Below are 20643 nucleotides of genomic sequence, written 5' to 3' on the forward strand. Positions count from 1 at the left end.
ATGTATTGCTAGCATTGAGTGGTTTCTGAGAGCTCTGTGTTTATGCTACTCTAGTAGCAGAAAGATGAATCAAATAGACCTGGCAATAAAGAAACAAAAGATACAAACAAAATTATCATAGTACAGAGGTACCTTTCTGTGGGAGTAACCAAATTTTTGGTTTTCCAGATTTATTTTTCATGCCTACAGGGAACTTAACCTGCACTGAATATTCCAGGTTGGTTAATTTTCAGGTCTTCACAGCATGATTTCAGAAGATGCAAATACTGGAGAGTTTTCTCTTTGCTTTAATAGATACTCAAGTAAATAATATTTTAATGGCTTTTTTGAAACAGAGAAACCATGCTCTGTAAAATGCATGTTGTGATAGTTTAGGCAGCTTGCACTCAGGCATGTGTTTTGTGCATGTGACTGGAGATTATTCTCTAGGATTCTTTAGCTGCCAGCCCATAGCTGAGCTGGTAACTTGAAACAGGTGATCCCTAATAATTCCCACAGTTCCTTTTATAATTCCTGATCTTTCCCAATTGCAGTGTGCTAGCTTCTTGTTTGGAATCCAGAGTGCTTTTCATGCAGTGTTGATCTATATACAGTAACATTTTTTCAAAATTATGGTTTTTAAAACATATTGCTACTTATCTGAATAAATGACAGTCCCCTAGAAAAGTTCTAAGCTTCAAGATTTATCATAAATCCTAAATGTTATGTCATCATGTCCCAGATTGGAAGGCCTGATCCTCTCTTACCTCCCACCGGGGCAGAAAAAAAATGAGACTCACACAAAGGGATTGCAGAAGTGATGGAAAATTTAAATGGAAAAGCAGTAAAGTGTTTTACAGAAGCTACAAGCATAGTGATAGAGGAGATCCCAAAGCATACAAAGTCCCTCACAGCACACCTAGAAGCCTCCCAGCATTCCCCTTCTCCCTACCTGAGGGTATACCCAAAACTCCCAGGGCTCTTTCTTCCCCGCCTTCACTGTTAGGCTAATCTCAACTGACCAGATCTGAGATTGCCCTTACCCTTTCTCCTCCTGGCATTCGGCCTAGCCAGGCCCAAGAGGCCTTGAGATAACTCCCCTTCCATTACCAGATAAGGAGCATCTCCCATGGGAGCAGTGAGGGAAGAAAGAGGAAGTGTGAGACCTTGCTGATAGATTTATAGGGAGCAGGACATTATGGGTATGAAATACGCAGCTTCCTGTGTCCACCACTGGGCTGGACACCTGGGGCACCAGAGGTGTATCTTGTGTGGTTGCAGCAGGAGGCACCCAGCCTAAACTGCCACACATCATTTTATTCTTTGATAAGAAATGTCTTGTATTCAGAAACAATTCACATTGTGCACATAGACCAAATTTTTCCATCATGTAATACCTTACAATTTAATGAATAAAAAAAGATGGCTAAAATTTTCTGTATCTCAATCTGTCTGGAAAGTTTAAGTTAGACTTTGGTGCAGGATGAAGGTAACTAACTTCAGGTGTCTAAGCTCCCTCATTGACTGTGCAGGTTTGATTTGGTTTGGAAATACTATTAATTGAGCCAAACAGCTATTCAGAGGAACTTGTAGCTAGAGGATTGATTGTTTCCATCACCTATACACTAGGCATCTTTGCCATTTGGGACACATTAATGTTTCTTCCTTAGCTGGAAGCAAAGGAGGAAACCAGCTGCTCCAGAAGATCGTGGGTGTTCTGTTGTCTGCGTGTAGTTGTCTCTGATAAAGAGCTCTAAGCTTTGGGGTTGGCCAAATTAGCTTAAGGAGAGGCTTTAAGAATTAAGGAACATTCAGCAGAGACTAAATGCCTGTTGTGGTGGGAATCTGAATATTTAAATTAGTGCATCTTAGTCTCTGATTTAATCCCTGTCTGCCTCTTACGGCTTCCTGAAGATTATGCAGGAAACCTGTTGCAGAAGTTGAAAATTCTTTGTGACTCCAGTTCATAACTATTGTCCAAACTGACCTCTGTTGTGTCTTTGTACCAGGTAGCCTGGCAAACAGGCATTTCTGTCTCTGGGTGACTCTGAATACAGCATTTGGAGCAAAGCCTCAGGAGTTGCCTGGTCCTATCTGTTCCGATGGACAAGATGAAGGTGAAATTAGTTAGAGCTTCAAGTGTAAATCTCCTAAAGGTCTCAACAGGGTGTAGGTTTTTTGTTTGGCTGATGTTTGTGTTTTGTTTGGGTTTTTTTGTTTGTTTCCCTTTTTAACATGGAATGATGATTGTTGTGACAGAACTTGCATGACAATTGCAGTGCTCTAGTTCAGTGGTTTATAATCAGTTGTATTGTACTTGATGGATCACTCGGAAATCATAGCCTCTGAAGATATAATATTTTCATGATGCATATGGATATATGTATATATATATGTGTAAAAGCTAGTGTGTATTTGTAATTTATATGCAGCACAAAATACAGGGTACATCCTGATTCTATCTGACCATGGAAGAGAGAAGTATAACTGAAGAATTTGTTCCTGACTGGCTGTGTTTCTTCTGTATCAAATCTTGGTTAGCTTTTCTTCTTCTGGTCTACATCAGTGCTGTTCAGTAATGATTTTTAAAATTTTTTGTAATGTTACTCATTCTGATTTGTATTGTTGATTTATATGGGATGGTTTTTCCTTCTGAGGTGTAGTATTTTGATTGTAAAATGAAAACTATTGGTAATAAATATTTGTATTTCATTATCTTTACCTCTACATTCACATCAAGTGAGGTACCTCCAGAGGCAGCAGTGCTGCAGCAATGTAGATAACACTAGTATGTCTCCTGGCATTATTGATGATTAACCTTCAGGATTCTCAATTGGCTGCAGATGCTGCAAACTGACAATTTTAGAAGATTAATGGACCAGAGGAATAGTTACTTCTGTCAAGTGAAAGATCACTTTTAATATCAGGGCAACTAATACAGTGGCAACAAAGCTGGAAATGAACCAGGTTGTTTTTGAAAACCAAACCCCCAAAACTGCAGTATCATAAAAATTTAATTGGTAGAGAAGGCATGTAATAGAATCAGTGTTGGTTGGTTTGTTGTTATTCTCAAAACACTGGAGCTCTGGTAATTGAAAATGGCACCATCCTTGAGTAGATTCAAGTCTAGCAGAAAGTAGTTGGGTATCTTCAGATGTTGTTGTGCGTGAGTATGGGATCAGAAATGTGCACTGTTTCCTTCATTGAGCATAAGTAGATCATGATGTAGAATAAACCTGAGCAATGTCTTTGGAGAGGTGTGAGCAACTGAAGAGACAGGGACAGGAACAGCCACCACAAAAACCTGAGAATCAGAGGGATCCTGCATCCTTCCCTGACTAGGATGTAGGTAGGGTCCCGAAGGTAAGCAATGAGTGGAAACAAGTCCCCATTAGGTAAGGCAAGTGAACCCTCTCCTTGCCCACAATGCCTCCCCAGGTGCCACTACACCACCAGAGGAGTCACAAATACCAAAAAGAACTGCCTCCTGTAGTATTACAGCCACCTCCACAAAGAAGAAAAGTCAGTTGTCAGTGGCTCCCTTCTGAAAGGAACAGAGGGTCTGATATGCTGGGCAGACCCTTCTCATAGGGAAGTCTGTTGCCTCCCAGCAGCCCAGGTTAGAGATATCACTAGGAAACTCCCAAGCCTGGTGAGGCCCTCAGACTACTATCCACTATTACTCTTCCATGTGGGTGGTAAAAAAGTTGTAGTATGTAGCCCAGTGGCAATTAAAAGATATTTTAAGGCTCTGTGATGGTTAGTGAGGGAAATCTGGGCATAGGTTATCATTTCATTCTGGTGGTGGGTAGAGACACCGGAAGGGATAGGCAAATCCATTCCATTAATACATGGCTCTGTGACTTGTGTCAGCATCACAATTTGGGGGTCTTTCACCAGTGGGTTAGCCTACATGGCACCAGGCTTGCTGGCATCAGATGTGAGCCACTTTTCTCAAAGGGGAAGGAGAGTCTTTGTCCAGGAACTAGAAGGACTCATTGATAGGGCTTTAAACTAGAAGTGAAGGGGAAGGGGGAAGAAAACAGGCCTGCCTGTGACAAACAAAGGGTTGACTTGCTGGGGGCTCCTGAGGCAGTAGAAGCCAGCAAGGAAACTCCCATGAAACACCTCAAGGGAATCAATGGGAACTCTGCACAAAGTGCTGCAGCCAACAGCCCAGCTGAAGCCTCTGTACAAATGCAGCATGGGCAACAAACAGGAGGAGCTGGAAGCTACTGTGCAGCTAGAAAACTATGACCTGAAAGTTATCACTGAAACTTGGTGTCATGAATCCTGTGTCTGGAGTGTGGCTATTGATGGCTACAGGCTGCTCAGAAGGGAGCAGGGGTGGAGGTGCTGTCCTTTATTTTAGGAAATGGATAGAGTGTGAAAAACAGTCCCTGAAGAATTGCTGTGAGCAGGTTGCTGCCTTTGTCTCTAACTCTTAAGTGTTCAAAGGGAAACCTGTAGTTGGTGTCTACTGCCGGCCACCTGATCAGGGGGAGCCCACTGATGAAGCCTTCCTACTCCAGCTACAGGAGGCTTTGCACTCACACTCTTGTCCTGCTGGGGGACTTCAACTCCTCTGACATCTGCTGGAAAAATAGCATGGCAAGCTGTAGGCAATCAAGGAGAATCCTGTAGTGCCTCAATGATAACTTCTCGAGCCAGGTAATAGCCCTGCCTAAGGCAAGGTGATGCTATACCTAATGGTCACAAATGCAAGTGAACTCATCAGTGATGTCAATACTGGGACAACCTGGGCTGCAGTGATTATGCACTGATAGTTTGCGGTCCTAAGGGATATGGGACAAGCAAAGAGTAGTCGGGACTCTTAAATTTTAGGAAGGCAAACTTCCAACTCCTTAAGGAATTAATAGGATCCCCTGGGAAAGGATCCTCAGGGTCAGGGGAGCAGAGCAGAGCTGGCAGATCTTTAAGAACATTTTCCTTGATCCCCACATGTAAGAAAAGGGGCGAGGAAGGGAAGAGACTGGTATGGCTGAATAGGGACTTGGTGGTCAAAATAAAGAGCAAGGGGAACTGCACAGACAGTGGAAGCAGGGAGAGGTCACCTGGGAGGAGTATAAGAACACTGCTTGGTCATGTAGAGATGAAGTCAGGAATGCCAAGGAATGGCAAGATCTGAACCTGTTGAGGGGTACGAAAAATAACTAAAAGGGCTTCTACAGGTACATCAACCAGTAAAGAAAGGTTAAAGGGAGCATTCACCCTGTGAGGAGTGAGAATGGAGAGCTGGTGTCAACAGGTGAGGAGAAGGCTGAGGTACTCACTAACTTGTTTGGCTTAGTCTTCACTGGCAATCTTGCTCTGTCCCCCTCCCATGTTGATGGACAACTAGTTCCCTCCCACTGTAAGGGAAGATTAAGTTCAGGACCACCTGAGGAACCTGGACATACAGAAGTCTGTGGGACCTGATGGTATGCATCCCCAGAGTTCTGAAGGTATTGGCTGATGTAGTTGCAAAGCCACTGTCTGTAATATTTGAAAAGTTGTGGCAGTCAGGTGAAGTCTTTGGAGACTGGAAGAAGGGAAACATGGTGCCCATTTTAAAAAAGGGTAAAAAGGAGAACCCTGGAAATTACTGTCTTGTCAGCCTCACCTCTATGTCTGGGAAGAGCATGGAATTGATCCTCCTGGAAGCTGCACTATTCCTAAGCATCTTCTTGCCCTACATGTGCCTAGAAATAGCTTCCAGGAGGCTTTGTTCCATAACCGTCCTGGGAGCTGATGTGAAGCTGACTTGTTTGTAGCACCCTGAAAGCTCTTCCCTGCTCTACCTTGAGATATGTGTGAGGCCCACACTTTCCTCAGTAACTGTGATCCTGATAGAAGGTGTCCTTTCAATGCCATTGACCCTTGGGTGTGTGGGCTTGTATGTTGAGGGAAGTACTTGGTTCATGTACTCCCTGCCTGTTTCTGTCTTTATGGCAGGTGGTGCTCTATTCCCGGAGACTCTGCTGGTAGACTTTGCTCTAGGCAAGTGGAATGTAGGCAGGCTCTAATCCAAATATATTAAATCATTCAATATAATAAATCCCTGGGAGTGTACAGTGCTGTCAGATCATGTCTGGCATTTCACCAGTTTAATTCACAGGTAGAATGAGCATATATAAAAGAGAAAGGTCTGAGTAAGGATTGTACTCCTGGGGAGGAAGATAAAAATACAGAAGGCAAGTACGGTGCTTTTCCACACAAATGTGGTGTACTCGAGTGCTTTCATGAGGGTGATTCAGTGCAGAGCTTTTTCTGAGTGTGCCCTTTTCCAAATAATGGTTTAGCAGTGTAGTAATGGTCCAGAATGTGCTTTTGCAAAGCAAGTCAGAATAACAATGAAATGGAACTGTACTTTAGGCAGGAGGATCTCTTATATAAACTGTTGGATATCGGGCTAGTGTTCCAGTTGGAAAGGCAGAGAATGATGAATAGGAAAAAAAATTGCTCTTTTTATTTCATCTAATAGATGTGGAAGTGACCATAGATGACATAGATTGCTCTCATCCAATCTCAGTAAAAGGTTGGCAAGCAGCAGCACATAAATACCAACACAGACCATCATTACTGTGAGCATGCCTGAATACTTTTCTTTTTAGAGAGAGAGATCAAAAGCTTTTATAGTAAGAGCTGCAAACCTTACAGCAATTTTTCTATCTCTGAAGACGTCAATTGGCTCTGAACGTACAATCAGAGCACAAATGGTTACTCAGATCATTAGCAGTGAAAATTCTTTATTTTAGTACTTTTTGTTAACAATGCTATCGCATTTAGAAGTTCACAGAGACATATTTTGAAAGTTAGGTCAGTCCTTAGTAGAAATTAGCAAATACCTGGTTGTTACGTGAAATATAAAGCAGTTAAAGTGGTTAGAAGTAGAAAAAGCTGCTGACTTCTGGACCTAAATGTGAGATACTGGTTTCTTGGATGTACACAAGTTGATCCTGTTCAAAACATTTTTGAAAACCCTTTTTGGAAACTTAGAAAAAGTTGCTGAGAGAGCACGTGATTATTCTTTGTTTTGCTTTCTGAAAAGGGTCATTGGTAAGAGGTTAGAATGTTGTATCATCTTTCCCTTTTGAAAGCTTATTAATTATTATTTTTCAATGAAAGAAGGGTAGTTCTTACATATTCATCCCAGAGTAAGGGAAAATCTGTGGGGCAACAGATACGCTATCAGATTGCATCCTGGCTGTGACCCCTCTGGTACCTTGCTTGCCTGTCCATAATGCGTTGCAGTAGGGGTCTGTGATGTCTTTGCCTATAAGAAGTAAACTGCTAGGTAATCACACAGTTACATGTTCAGAGCACACCATGCCATCATTCCTGGTGGTGATTCTTGGGCTGGCAGGTAACGTTATTATGAGTATGGAATTAGCTATAATAGTATCTTGTGCTGGTGTGGCCAAGAAGGCCAGTGCCATTTTGGAGTGTATTAGAAGGGGTATGGTTAGTAGGTGGAGGGAGGTTCTTCTCCCCCTCTACTCTGCCCTAGTGATGCCACATCTGGAACATTGTGTCCAGTTCTGGGCCCCTCAGTTCAAGAAGGACCTCAGGGAACTACTTGAAAGAGTCCAGCACAGAAATGTAAAAATGCTGAAGGGAGGGAACATCTTCCTTACGAGGAGAGACTGAGGGAGCTGGGGCTCTTAGCTTGGAGAAGAGGAGACTAAGGAATGACCTCATTCATGTTTATGAAGATTTAAAGGGTGAGTGCCAAGAGGGTGGAGCCAGGCTCTGCTCAGTGATGCCCAATGACAGGACAAGGGGCAAGGGGTGGAAGTTGAGGCATAGGAAGTTCCATGGAAACACGAGTTAAAATGTTTTCACTGTGAGGGTGATGGAACACTGGAACAGGCTGCCCAGGGGGGTTGTGGAGTCTCCTCTGGAGATACTCAAAACCCGCCTGGATGTGTTCCTGTGTGATCTGTTCTAGGTGATCCTGCTCTGGCAAGAGGGTTGGCCTGGATGACGTTTTGAGGTCCCTTCCAGCCTTTAACATTCTGTGATCCTTTGGTGATAGACTGTCTGCTGCAGCTGGGTTTGAAAGCTTCCACACTGTCCCTGGAAGACTGACGAGGAACTAATGCCTTTCAAATGCACTTACTCCTCTGCTGTAAATATAAGTGTCTTGCCTTTACATCATCCTGTACACTAGCTAGTAGAATTGTATACCCTAGTTATCCTAACACCTCCATAGGCTATTTATGAGTTACTGATGTTTAATATGTGCACATGGACTATAACCTGGAGAAATTTAGTTTTTGAATGTTAGCTGGCTCTTGGAAAACATTGTTTCTGTTTGTGGATGGCTTCAGTTATTGAGCAGAAGTTATCTTTTTCTGTTTCATAGTTGGTGCTTTGGCACTACACAAGGGTTAAAATTTCTAAAAATTTGGACAGAGTATGTATAATGACAACAAAGCTGAAGTTATTCCCTATTTGAACTGAGGACTGAGAAATCTGTGAGGAGGGGAAGAGTTTTGGATCTGAGAAACTTAACTCTTGAGTTTGAAAGTCTCCGAATTTGCGCATACTGATCTGTCTTGTGCCGTGAGCTGCTGTGTATAATGAAGCTTCAGTGGCAGTTCAAGGGGAGCTATGAATGTTGCTGTCAGGCGGTACTTTGGGAGAGGAACTTTGAGGCTAGGAGGTGAATGTTATGCACAGGCTTCTCTGTGTGCATTGATTTTTTTGGTACATAAATTCTCCATTTGCCTGACTTTGATTTCTACTAAGGTGATGTCCATGTAATCAGGAAATACTTGGTAAGTTCCAGGGACACAGAAAGATGATGAGGCATGTGCTTGAACGTGGAGGGTCCTGGTGAATATTGCTGTGAGATTATTGACTGTTTGATTAAAACCATATTCAAGCACTGGAATATATGCTATCACTGATAGTCAATTTCTATTTTTCATCAATATTCTCTTTCCCAAACCTGGATGCTGTAGTAGCTTCAGCACAAACATGAAGCAAAACTCAATAATGCCAAATGTGTGTTGGAGGCATTTTATTTCAGTTATTTTCAGTTATTAGAGTAGCAGAATGGGAAATCTAATTGACTGAAGGTTTCAGGTGCACTTGGAATTTGTTATGTTAGAGGAAATATGTGTATTTGCTTCTTTTTAAAATGAAAGAGATGAGCTGACTTGCTCTTTAGATACTATTAACTGAAATGCTGAGGGGAGGCTGGTAATGTTACTTTTGAAAGTGGTGACTGCTTTAAAAAGGGGATGCCTTATATTTGTGTGAAAGTAAATTATCTTCTTTGTACCAATAAATACACAGTATGATACAGGCCATGTCCTTGATTAGTGTTTTTGGAAGATCCTTTTTGAATGAGGCAGTGTCCCGGAGAGTGCTGTAGTAATTGATGTAAACTTGTAAACTTAAAATCTCTTTTAGTTTGCCAAGTTAAATAGATGCACTCAAGTGTAATTCTATATTAATGCCTACAGAGCAGCCAGATGAATGTTACATTTTTTTCTAGAGGTTATTTGTGATCAACTGAGGTTTTTTTTATATTGTACATGTTAATATGTGGTCCTTTTTAACACAGATAGTGGAGTGTTGGGGTGGTTTTTAGTTGTAAGATCTGTGCAGTGTAATTAGCTTTTAACGGTACACATTCTGAACTGGGATTCTGAATAGAAAACTCTAGCATAATGCAGATAGGAACTTTCTATAGAGAAAAACTTAGAGTAAGATGTAAAAAAATAATGTATGCTACCTTATATAAAGCTAGCATGGAAAGAACTAACTAGGGCATTGTTTGAAATAATCTTTTCCAAGTCAATACTCGAGATGCAGCCTCACCAGTCTCAGTACAGGGGGACAATTACTGCCCTACACCTGCTGGCTGCACTATTTTTTGGGGTTGTTTAGCCTGCAGAAGAGGAGGTTCAGGGGAGACCTCATTGCTTTCCACAACTACCTGAAGGATGGTTGTAGCCAGGAGGGGATTGGTCTCTTCTCCCAGGCAACCAGCACCAGAACAAGAGGACACAGTCTCAAGCTGTGCCAGGGGAAGTTTAGGCTAGAGGTGAGGAGAAAGTTCTTCACTGAGAGAGTCATTCACCATTGGAATGGGCTACCCAGGGGGGTGGTGGAGTCACCATCCCTGGAGGTGTTCAAGAGGGGATTGGACGTGGAACACGGTGCCAAGGTCTAGTCATGAGGTCTTGGGTGATAAGTTGGACTCGATGATCTTCGAGGTCTCTTCCAACCTTGGCGATACTGTGATACATGGTGTTTGTGAATGTCACGTGTGTGGGCAGGCTCAATATTTGTTTGATTGAGAGTGAATTTGTCACTCCTGGCAAGAAGGAAATCAATTGCCACCAGGCGTGATGATGTTTAAAGATAACTGAAGCTGCGCTGTGACAAATCCTTCATACTAATTATGAGGAACAATTTGTTGTGACAAGACCCACCCTAATTAGCTGACAATTTATAACTGAAGAGCAGTGATTGTCTTAAAACTTAAGGCACTTCAACACATGAAGTTAACTTAATGAAAATAAATGAGTACTGCATTTGACACTCAATCATGTGAAAGATGTTTTTGCGCGTGACTTTGAGCTCATGTTGTGTTAGTTCAGCCACTGTGGATGTTTGTCTGTGTTTTCTGAAATAGAACCAGGATGTTCAGCGAAGCTTAAATAATTCTCTAGAATTTCACAGGTCTCATCAGTGATCTTAAGGCAGTGTTCAGTCTTTCTGTGCAGCCTTGGGATGTTAAAAAGAAGTTAAAATTTTCATTTCCCCATAGAAGTATATAAATCAACTCTTAAATGAAGTATTTGATGATGAATTTGTGTAGTCTTCTTAACCTGACTTCCTGGGAAATCTTGTTGGAGTAGTGTTTTGATGGAGAGGGAGTATTACTGCATGGTAGAAGTTCATGTAGTGTCACTTAGAGATTTGCCACAGTTTGTCTGCTTCTCTAAGCTGTTTTGTATAGTGATGGCACACTTCTTTAAATAGCAATATCAGAGGAAAAATGGAAATGTTTAGTGTGGGAGGTACACAGAAATGCTAAGCTGAAATGTACTTTCAAATTTGGCAGAACAGTATTTTCCAGCAGTTTGTGACCTGTAGTTTGTGGAAACCTGTTGCTTTTATTTTGGGGAAGAGTGTACTGATCACTATTTATTTAATTGTTTTCAGAGGTTTGCAGCATATAAATGGAACAAAAAAACCCACAGTGTTTTGTATGCAAAACTTGTCAGAAATCAATTTTTAAATGCAAAGCCTCAATGTTACGTTTTCAGTGTGGCTTGGTTTTATTACAGAGCATGACTAGTGATTATGCTGGGAAGCAATGGAAGAGAGAATTGCTGGTCCCTTGCAACAGTACATGATCTCCTAGACAGGCTGCTCAGATCTGCAGTACCTGGTTGTCATCCAGCCAATCTGTGTAAATGCATCCTCCAGCCTGCATGTATGTGGCCATCATCCCGATGAAGGGGGACATAAGGGAGAGGAGGGTGCTGTTGGTCTGTCAGGTCAGATCTACAAGGAAAGAGGAGGAACTGTTGTTGTGGATTGTGTGGCATGTTGGGAAGAACAGAATATTGTTAGGCAAGCTTCTTCATGGTACTGCCCTTGATTAATTTGTGTAGGGCATTCAGGTTACAAAATCCATGGGAAAATGGGTTTCAAAAAGAAAATACTGCTACTTGACTGGCAGAACAGTGACAATATGCAAGTGTTGTGTACCACATCTAATCTGTTAAGTGGATTTCATTGCTTGATTGTTAAGTGTTAAGCATTGATATAATTACTGATGTTCTCAGTTTCTTGAGCATTTCAGCCTGATGAATGTGACGGATTATATAGCATGGTAATTATTTCACAGTTTGAAGCTGTGCAGAGACTAGGTCAAGCTTGATAGGGCTCTAAGCAACCTGATTTAGTTAAAGATATCCCTGCTTACTGTGGGGCAGTTGGACTAGATGACTTTAAAGTCATCCCACTGCACTCTATGTAACAGGTTTTTTGGTGTATAGTGATTTTAATTTGTGTTCCTAGGGCGGGAAAGTAATACAGGGAAAATCATGATTTCTAAGAATTCACAGCCAGGGAATCCACCCCTTCCTGTGGAATTCTGGAAAGGAATTCCAGAAGCTACAAAGACTTCACTTCTCCATTAGCTCTGCTGATTGAGAATACCATAAAAATACTTTTGCCGTGAAACTATACCTCTTTATCTTAAGTATTCTTATTTTCTTGCAGATAAAATAGCAACTGAACTACTCATTTTCTTCTCTTCTAGGCTGCTGAATCAGGAATCATAAAAGTGAAAACGATAGCTGCACGGAACACAGACATTTTGGCAGGTAATTATTTGCAATGCAATGGGAAAAATAAACTTGAGTTACAGATCAAAATATTAGGAAGATGTCTTGGATACATGCAACAATCCTACCTGTCTCTTAGTATGTGCTGTATCAGTGATGATTCACTTTTGGGCACCTAGCAAAAATATCCGGTAGCATGAGAATTGTTTAATAATGCTTCTGTTTCATGTTGGTGCTATACTGATGCAGGTCTCAATTTTCACTTGCTGCTCTACAAAAATAATTCTTCACTTAGAAAAATAGCTTTAAATAGTTAGACTTCCAAATTATCAATGTTTATTCACTGTCTACATTCATCACAGCTGTTGTTCAGTGCCCTGTGTGGAGTTTTGCAGTATGACTCTCAATCTGCGTATTTAGTGTGAGCATTTGGCTTTTGGAGACTTGTACCTGAAAGGCAATAATCTCTCTTAATCTGAGATAAGGTCATTCAATTCAAGAGGTACCATTGCCTTCAGGGACAGGAGATATCTTGTGAGTTGAAGCTTTGTGAGCGTTTAAAACAGTATCTCCAACTTTCTTCAGCTTTATTAAGGAGCGTGAAAATTGATGTTTTCTTGCCAGTTGCTGGTAAAGCTCTTGGCCAGATTTGAATGTCCCTGTAGAAGAACTTGAGTGTCTACCCCAGCTATAGCAAAATCATAAAAATGCTAAATTATTTGAAAGGTCCAAATGATACAGATGTAAAAGTATTTCTTGTTTTGAGGTATATAAATCAGATATTGGTAAGGAGGTACTCTCTAGAATTATTTGAAGTAGCAGTCCCACCTCTCACTATTTCACTTTAATACCTCTCTTTTATTTGTTTATTTCCTTTGTTTTTACTGCTGTCATGAATGCTGACATAAGTGGGAAAACTATGCCAGGTAATGTCAGCTATGTCAAAATACACAAATGATCAAGGGACATCTCTAGTTAGCCATTTGGGAAGCTGTCAACATTATTTGGTGTACTTTACTATTTAGCAAGCTAGTTTGTGATCCTGCAAAACTCTTTGGGTTTTTTTTTCAATCTTCATTTCAGAGTGAAGAGATGTGAAAGGTCAATGATTTTTATTTTTGGGGGGCATGGATAGGCAGTCCTTTCATCTTTTTGTGGGAATACATGCTGGTTGTTGGTCAAATTTTGTAACTACTTTTCCTTTGGAAGGTTTAAACTAGCATGTTGTTAGTGCTTAATTAACAAAAAACACCTGTGCAGATTTGGTGTTATGAGCTTTGGAAAATCAGCAGGTTCTGAAAGTTTTTTTGATTAATCTTTGCTAATAAGGTAATCTTTTTCCCCAGTAAGTAACTGTGGAACAGGGGGGAAACATATACTTTACCTACATATTATCCTAACATGTCAGAGTTTAAAGATAATCCCATTAGACAGTGACAGTTGTTGATGGACTCTTGTATTTTTTCAGCTGTCAGTTGTAACCTAATCTTGTAGATAAGTTAATGTCAAGATCTCTGTTGTCTCCTATCTGCTACTTAACATGTTTTTAGAGGAAGATACTCTGTGTACTTTAATGATAACAAAGCTGTAAAAGGCTCCTCTAATTGTGAAATCTAGTGAAGAAGATGCCTGTTAACTGCTAGATGATTTAGGAGCATCTGCTAGATGTTTGAGTAACCCAAAGACTTTGATTAGGATATGATTTTTCATTTCATTAAAATAGATGAGAACATCTGTATCAGATTGGTTTGAATAATCTGACCTGATTTGTTTTCAAAGCATTATACCATTGTCCTAGTTTTGACCCATGAGCTGCCCAGGGCAAAAGGACAGAAAAGATATTTTAGCCCTTTTCAAGGAGTAAAATAAAGATGCTCCACACTGGATTGGAAGTTTAAATGGAAATTCTGTTTACAAATATATACAAAAGGCATTCAGGTAAAAGGAATAAATTTACAAATTAAGCTTAGTTTTTCACCTGAGCCTCCCAGGCCAAAACCTTCCAGAGTTTTCCAAAAACCTCCACCCCACTCAGCCTCAGCAGGCCAAACTGCTCCCCACCTCCACCGCCCCCCCCAACTAGACCCAGGCCTGCCACAGGCTTCAACAGGCTCAGTGGCGTAGCTGGAAATTCACTGCCAGCCAAGGCCAAGAGGAAAGCTCTTTCCCCCAAACCATAAAGATAAGGGCATGCATCCCAACCAGGGAGAGGAGAGAGAGCTTTGGCTGCACACTCCATAAATAGAGAGATACGGGAAAACGAAATAGAATAACAGGCTACAATATCCTGGGATGATCTGCCCATCCCTCTGGGATTCTCTAGCCTCTGGAGGACTTTTCTTTGTGGTTGTATCAATTAACTCTTGATTTCCTTTAACCTACCCCAACCGTGTAGGATTATAATTTTTAGGAAAATAGATATAGTCTTAAAATCTTCATTAAAAAAAGGGATTGGATGTGGCACTTGAAGCCATGGCTTAGTTGCCAGGAGGTGTTAGGTGATAGGTTGGACTTGATGATCTCTGAGGTCTTTTCCAACCTTATTGATTCTGTGATTAAAATCTTCATTAAAATCTTCATTATGTTTATTATGTCTTGTGAGAGGTCTTCAACTTGCCAGAATTCTGAGGTCATTGATCTAACTCTTTCTTTTATAAACGCTATGTTGAGCAGTTCCAAAGTCTTCATTCTTGGCAGTCTGTACATGCTTTCTAATTTATTTATGAGGATTTGAATAATTCTAAAGGAGGAGCCAGCTTGTGCTTTGTGTCATGGGAGATAAATGTGAGAAATTCTTTCCACGTGGCACTGAGGCATACGATTCATAGTTTTGTTGTAGAAAGTCTTTTTAAAAGATTATAATCTTGCTGATGGAATGAAGTAGTAAGTTTCACTTTCCCAAAACTTCTTTTGTGCTATGGTTCATTATGATAGATTGAGTTGGTGGTAGGCTGAACATGAGCCTGCAGTGTGCCCAGGTGGCCAAGAGGGCCAACAGCATCCTGGCCTGCATCAGGAACAGTGTGGCCAGCAGGAGCAGGGAGGTCATTCTGCCCCTGTACACTGCACTGGTTAGGCCGCACCTCGAGTCCTGTGTCCAGTTCTGGGCTCCTCAGTTTAGGAAGGATGTTGACTTGCTGGAATGAGTCCAGAGAAGGGTAACAATGTTGGTGAGGGGTTTGGAGGACAAGCCCTATGAGGAGGGACTGAGGGAGCTGGGGTTGCTTAGCCTGGAGAAGAGGAGGCTCAGGGGAGACCTTATTGCTCTCTACAACTACCTGAAGGGAGGTTGTAGCCAGGAGGGGGTTGGTCTCTTCTCCCAGGCAACCAGCACCAGAACAAGAGGACACAGTCTCAAGCTGCGCCAAGGGTGATTTAGGCTGGAGGTTAGGAGGAAGTTCTACACAGAGAGTGATTGCCCATTGGAATGGGCTGCCCAGGGAGGTGGTGGAGTCACCATCATTGGAGGTGTTCAGGAGGAGATTTGATAGGGTGCTTGCTTGCATGGTTTAGTTGACTAGGTGGGTTGGATAATAGGTTGGACACGATGATCTCAAAGGTCTCTTCCAACCTGGTTTATTCTATTCTATTTAAAAAAAATAAAAATCTTAGATAATTTTGGTAGCAAAATGGAAGCAGACCTCAGTGGGAGAAAATTTTTGTGTATTTTAAGACTGAAGCTAATATAATGTTCACTTCCAAACCAAATTCTATGAACCGTAAAATTTTCAGCTTCATAAAGGAAAAGTTCTTGCATGGATTCTGTTGTGAGATTATTGTTTTTTATGGATTATAGGAAAAACACTATAAAAGGATTAAAGTTTTCCTTGCCTTGTTAGTTGTTAACTTCAATGCCACTTATGCCATTCTGAACTTTATCATGAGTCTTATGTTAAGAATACATCTTTTGGGATATCTGTTTAAACAGTTTACTCTCTTCTTTCTGCTTGATGGTTAGAACTTGGTGTCAGCTCAGAAGTTTGAGACATTTGTGCCTGTGTTTGAGTGAGCTCTCTAGGCTCTGTGTTGTAGGTGTTACTAAAGACAGCTTAGGCAGCTCACAGACAGACACTGACAACTAGATGCCTAAATTTAGTTTTTGATGAAATAGTCAATGTTTGGGTTTTAACTTGAAAATCATGGAGTGCTTTTCATGTGCCATGTGGTTTATACTGTGTATTTTAAAAGCATATATCTTTACTTCACAGTTTAAAAATCTGTTGGATTCAAAGCACATTGTTAATTATGTCTATTCATTCATAACTATGTTGACATTTTAATTGGGTTTGATTAGGGTCATCCTATGTCAACCGGACATAGAGCCTGTGCTGGCTCCAAAGAGGCTGACAAAACTGTGGACTGTACATGTCTTAATATCTTACAGAAAATTGGCATCTATAGTTTCTATTATCTTATTCTTTTCATAGAAACTTGTTAGTCATGTTAGTTAGTGCTTCAGTTGGAAAATATCACTAAAACATACTTCTGTGGTTTTAACCTTAAAGGTTGGTTGTTTTTTACTTTTTGTTCAAAGTAGTAGCTGTGATACTTAATAATAAACCCTCTTGTGAGCCAAACTTCAAGCTGCTCAATAGGAAAAATAAAATAGCTCATGTTTGCAGGTTTACATGAGGTTGTATTTTTCATTTGTGGTAAGATTTGTGCTTTAAAAGCACACATTTCTCCTGCTACACAGACTGAAATGTGGTGTATGACATGGAGTGTAAGGACACACTGAACCTTCAGCTGAGGACTCTGTTGTAACTGAATTGATGATGAGCAGCTAAACTCTTAAAAGTTTACATGAATCAACAACCACACCTGCAACCAGAAAAGTACTCATTGGTCAGAATCGTGCTTTCTGTTCATCTTTCAGAAGTATTTTCTTCATTTTTAATTTTATAGAATTGATCTTAAATTTATAGAATTACTTTTATGTGGAAGAGCTTTTTAAAATGTTAGTATGGAAGGTTATACACCCAGGATATAAAGAAGCCAGTCTCTTTCTCCTCCTGTTTTGTCAGTGGCAGTTTGTTTTTCTTCTTTGTGCTGCATGCTTTGGTATGTTTCTCTGTGTCACACTTTGTGTTGCTTTTGAATTTGGTGCTGAGGTGAAGCAGAGCAGGAGGAGGAAGCTACCAACCTGAGCACTGTCACCACGGCAAGGCCAGGGAAAGCTCCCGTATGGCCAGAATCTCACAGCTTCTTATTTACTAAATGGTCAGCCTGAAGGCTGTAAGGGCAAAGATATTTGGCTTTTGAGCCTCATCCAGGGTAATTGTAGAAGTGACCTGTGGCAGCCCAGTGTTTGTCTTACTTTGGCTTTTCCCTGTGGTGCAAGAGTAAATCTCGAAGTTCCAAGACTGCTTTTTATTAATAGGTATGATTAACAAATTTTGCATTGTGTTCTTCAAAGTGTTAAACAGCAATTGCTTTTGTATCTCTTTTTGAAAGCATTGAAAGAGAACAGCTCAGAGGTAGTTCAGCCTTTTCTAATGGGTTGTGGAACCAAGGAACCAAAGATCACTCAGCTATGCCTAGCAGCCATACAGAGGCTCATGTCTCATGAAGTTGTTTCTGAGGTAAGATCAATCTTTATATAAACACGTAAATATTTCAGTGTGAGAAATACCAGGCTGCAAACTGAAGATGAATGCCTTTTATGTAGGAGGCTGTATTGTAATTATCATAGCCTGTAGAATATTTTACTCATATCTGGTTTTTAACAATTGTAACACAAGAAGTGAGGAAACATTGGTAACTTCTAGAAGCCAATTCATCAGAATTTAAATGACTTCATTTAGTTTGCATTCTTACACAGCAGGAACAGGACATGTAATGGTTCTTGATAGAAGTAATTCTTCAAGTTGCATCCACAGAATTTACTCTATGTGATAACATTGTGCATTAGGTTTTTCTTACTTTTTAAAAGAAGATAAAATGGATGCCCATTTCCTGCAGCTGTCATTATATATTATGCTACTGCTTATATAGGGTGTTAAGAGGCTGATGAAAATAGTACTGTCTAAATATACCGTCAGTTGTGCTTGCATAACGTAAAATTACACTGGTTTTACTCTGATAGGAATTAATTTGGGGGGCAAAATGTTTTGTACTCTCTTCTATATTTCAAAGTAAAAACTGAAGTATGCCCTTTAATTTGGACTACACATGAAGAGATTTCTGCTGTCACTTCTTTTAGAGTACTTAGGGAAGCTTGTGACAATGAAATTGGCTTTATGTTCTCAATGCTGTAGACAAACAGGCAAATTCAGTTATGATATGCATTTCTGAGAGAGGTATTCTTGTATGTGTACACATGTACCTGAACATCTTAAGTGTTGACAACAAATTATTTCTTTCTAGGCTGCAGCAGGAAACATTATTAATATGCTTTGGCAGCTGATGGAAAATAGTCTTGAAGAACTTAAGTTGCTCCAGACAGTTCTCGTTCTTTTAACAACCAATACAGTTGTGCACGATGAAGCACTGTCCAAGGTAAGAATTTGCTAGTACCAACTGTTGTACTTAAAATTTCTCCTTGTAATTCTTATTAAGTATTATACATGTGAAGAATTTGTAAGTGTTTGGAAGAGGAAGGGGCTTTCTTGATTCTGTGTGCTTGGTTTTATATCTGGACTCTAAAAACAGGATTTCTTTTAACTTGGTTTTCAAACTGTTTTTTTCATTCCTTCACAATAAGACATTTCTGACTTAATGGGAACTTGAATTAAAAATGCTGAGCTAATGCCTGTCCCTCTCATCAGCTAAGTTCATGATATGTATGTCACATAGTTCAGTGTAAGTGCTCACTAATAAAGCAAATATTAGAAGCTGCCTGACATCCTGCCTTAGACCTGTGTTTGAAGCAGTCCAGTTCTCTCTGACACTTTCAGTCAGAACTGAAATAACTTAATTGCATGCAACATTTTGAATATGATGTTTCAAATGAGACAAAAAACTCAAGGACTTTGATCCAGTTCAAGATTAAACTACTGCATACTTTTCTTAGAAGGAGCAATGTTCTTTATCCATCCATGAATTGTGAAGCTCTCTTTAAAGTAAGTTGTTCTAGATTGCAGGTAATAATTGTTTCTCTTTAGGTTAAGAAAGATTGAGTTGTTTAAAAACAGATCATTCTAAATTGCTGTCTTTGTTACACTCTGCTTTCAGTTTTTAATGAGAATAGTTTTTTTTTATTATTATTATTATTTTTTACTGAGAGAGTATAACTGAACAATATTTTTGAAGATACTCTGGTAGTGGGAAGTTTCTGGTTCTCCTTTTAATGAGATAACTTCATAGCTTGTTAAATGTTTAGCTATTACTCTTTATCTACTTAACCATGGGAAGGGAAAACACAAAAGGAAGACAAACTAATTTGCAAAGGTCTGCTGAAGGCAGGAAGACAATGGAAAATTTGTAGAGTCTATAAATGGCAGAATAGAAACTTGCTAAGGATTGAATGGTTTATCAGTAGGTTCATTTTTCACTTGAGTATTCAGATTATGTCAGAGACTCTTCATCACTATCTTGTGTCTTTTGCTCTGAATAACACTAATTATCCAGATGAGGTGCTATGATCTTGGGCAGAAGCATGATTTTTGATGAAAATGGGAATAGTTTAGAATGTGGAATTGTCAGTCATGAGCTGGGTAGCCAGTGTTCTTTAACAATCTGCTACCTTGTCATTTTATCAAGTCTGAATCTAGGCTCTAAGTCCACTGTACCTTTCCCTTCTGCATATTGTGTATCTGCTTCTCATCACCTCATTTATTCTTCTTCCTGTGCCTCCATATATTCACCTATCTTCCCCTCTTCTTCTTGGATCTACATCTTAGTTAACTTAACCATTTTTGTCTGTGTTCCAAACACATTCTTTAAAATCTTTCATTTGTTCATCTCTCTAATACTCATCCCATGTAAAATTTCTTGGTGTTGTCTAAGGCCTGAAATTACTAGAGTTTCTCAGTTAACCAAATGGAAATGTTACTTGGCATGGGTAAAATGGTCTGGGGTTTTCCCCCTGAGATTCTTTTGAGAAATGTCTGAAAAATGATTTTTTTAAAAATTATTTCCCCCCCATGTTAAGAAATCCTTAGAGAAAATCAGTTTGAACCAGACATGTAGATTCATGTTGCAGCTCGACTGGCTTAAATTAAGAGAATTACTGGTAAAACATCTTTAAAAGCCCCTTTGTACAGGCACTGCTGTTAGATTTATTTAATTTATTTTTGAGTTGCCAAGGTGAGCAGCTCTGGTGCCAGCATGATCTGTACTGGAACATTCCAGCATGGGTCTTAGAAACCAGGGGAACCTCAGTGGGACCTGAGAGAGTTGCCAG

At 40.1% G+C, this 20643-nt stretch overlaps 1 protein-coding gene across 2 annotated transcripts in view; it reads left to right on the forward strand.

The window, feature by feature from the left end:
* Positions 1-20643, forward strand: part of MON2 (MON2 homolog, regulator of endosome-to-Golgi trafficking) — a 77825-nt gene that overhangs the window by 5922 nt on the left and 51260 nt on the right. For both annotated transcript variants that reach the window (XM_054178299.1, XM_054178300.1), the window contains exons 2-4: positions 12275-12338; positions 17754-17881; positions 18666-18797. In XM_054178299.1, coding sequence (XP_054034274.1) covers positions 12275-12338; positions 17754-17881; positions 18666-18797 — 324 coding nt within the window. The remainder of the gene's footprint in view (positions 1-12274; positions 12339-17753; positions 17882-18665; positions 18798-20643) is intronic.

This window comes from Dryobates pubescens, chromosome Z (assembly GCF_014839835.1).
Source record: "Dryobates pubescens isolate bDryPub1 chromosome Z, bDryPub1.pri, whole genome shotgun sequence".
NCBI lineage: Eukaryota > Metazoa > Chordata > Aves > Piciformes > Picidae > Dryobates > Dryobates pubescens.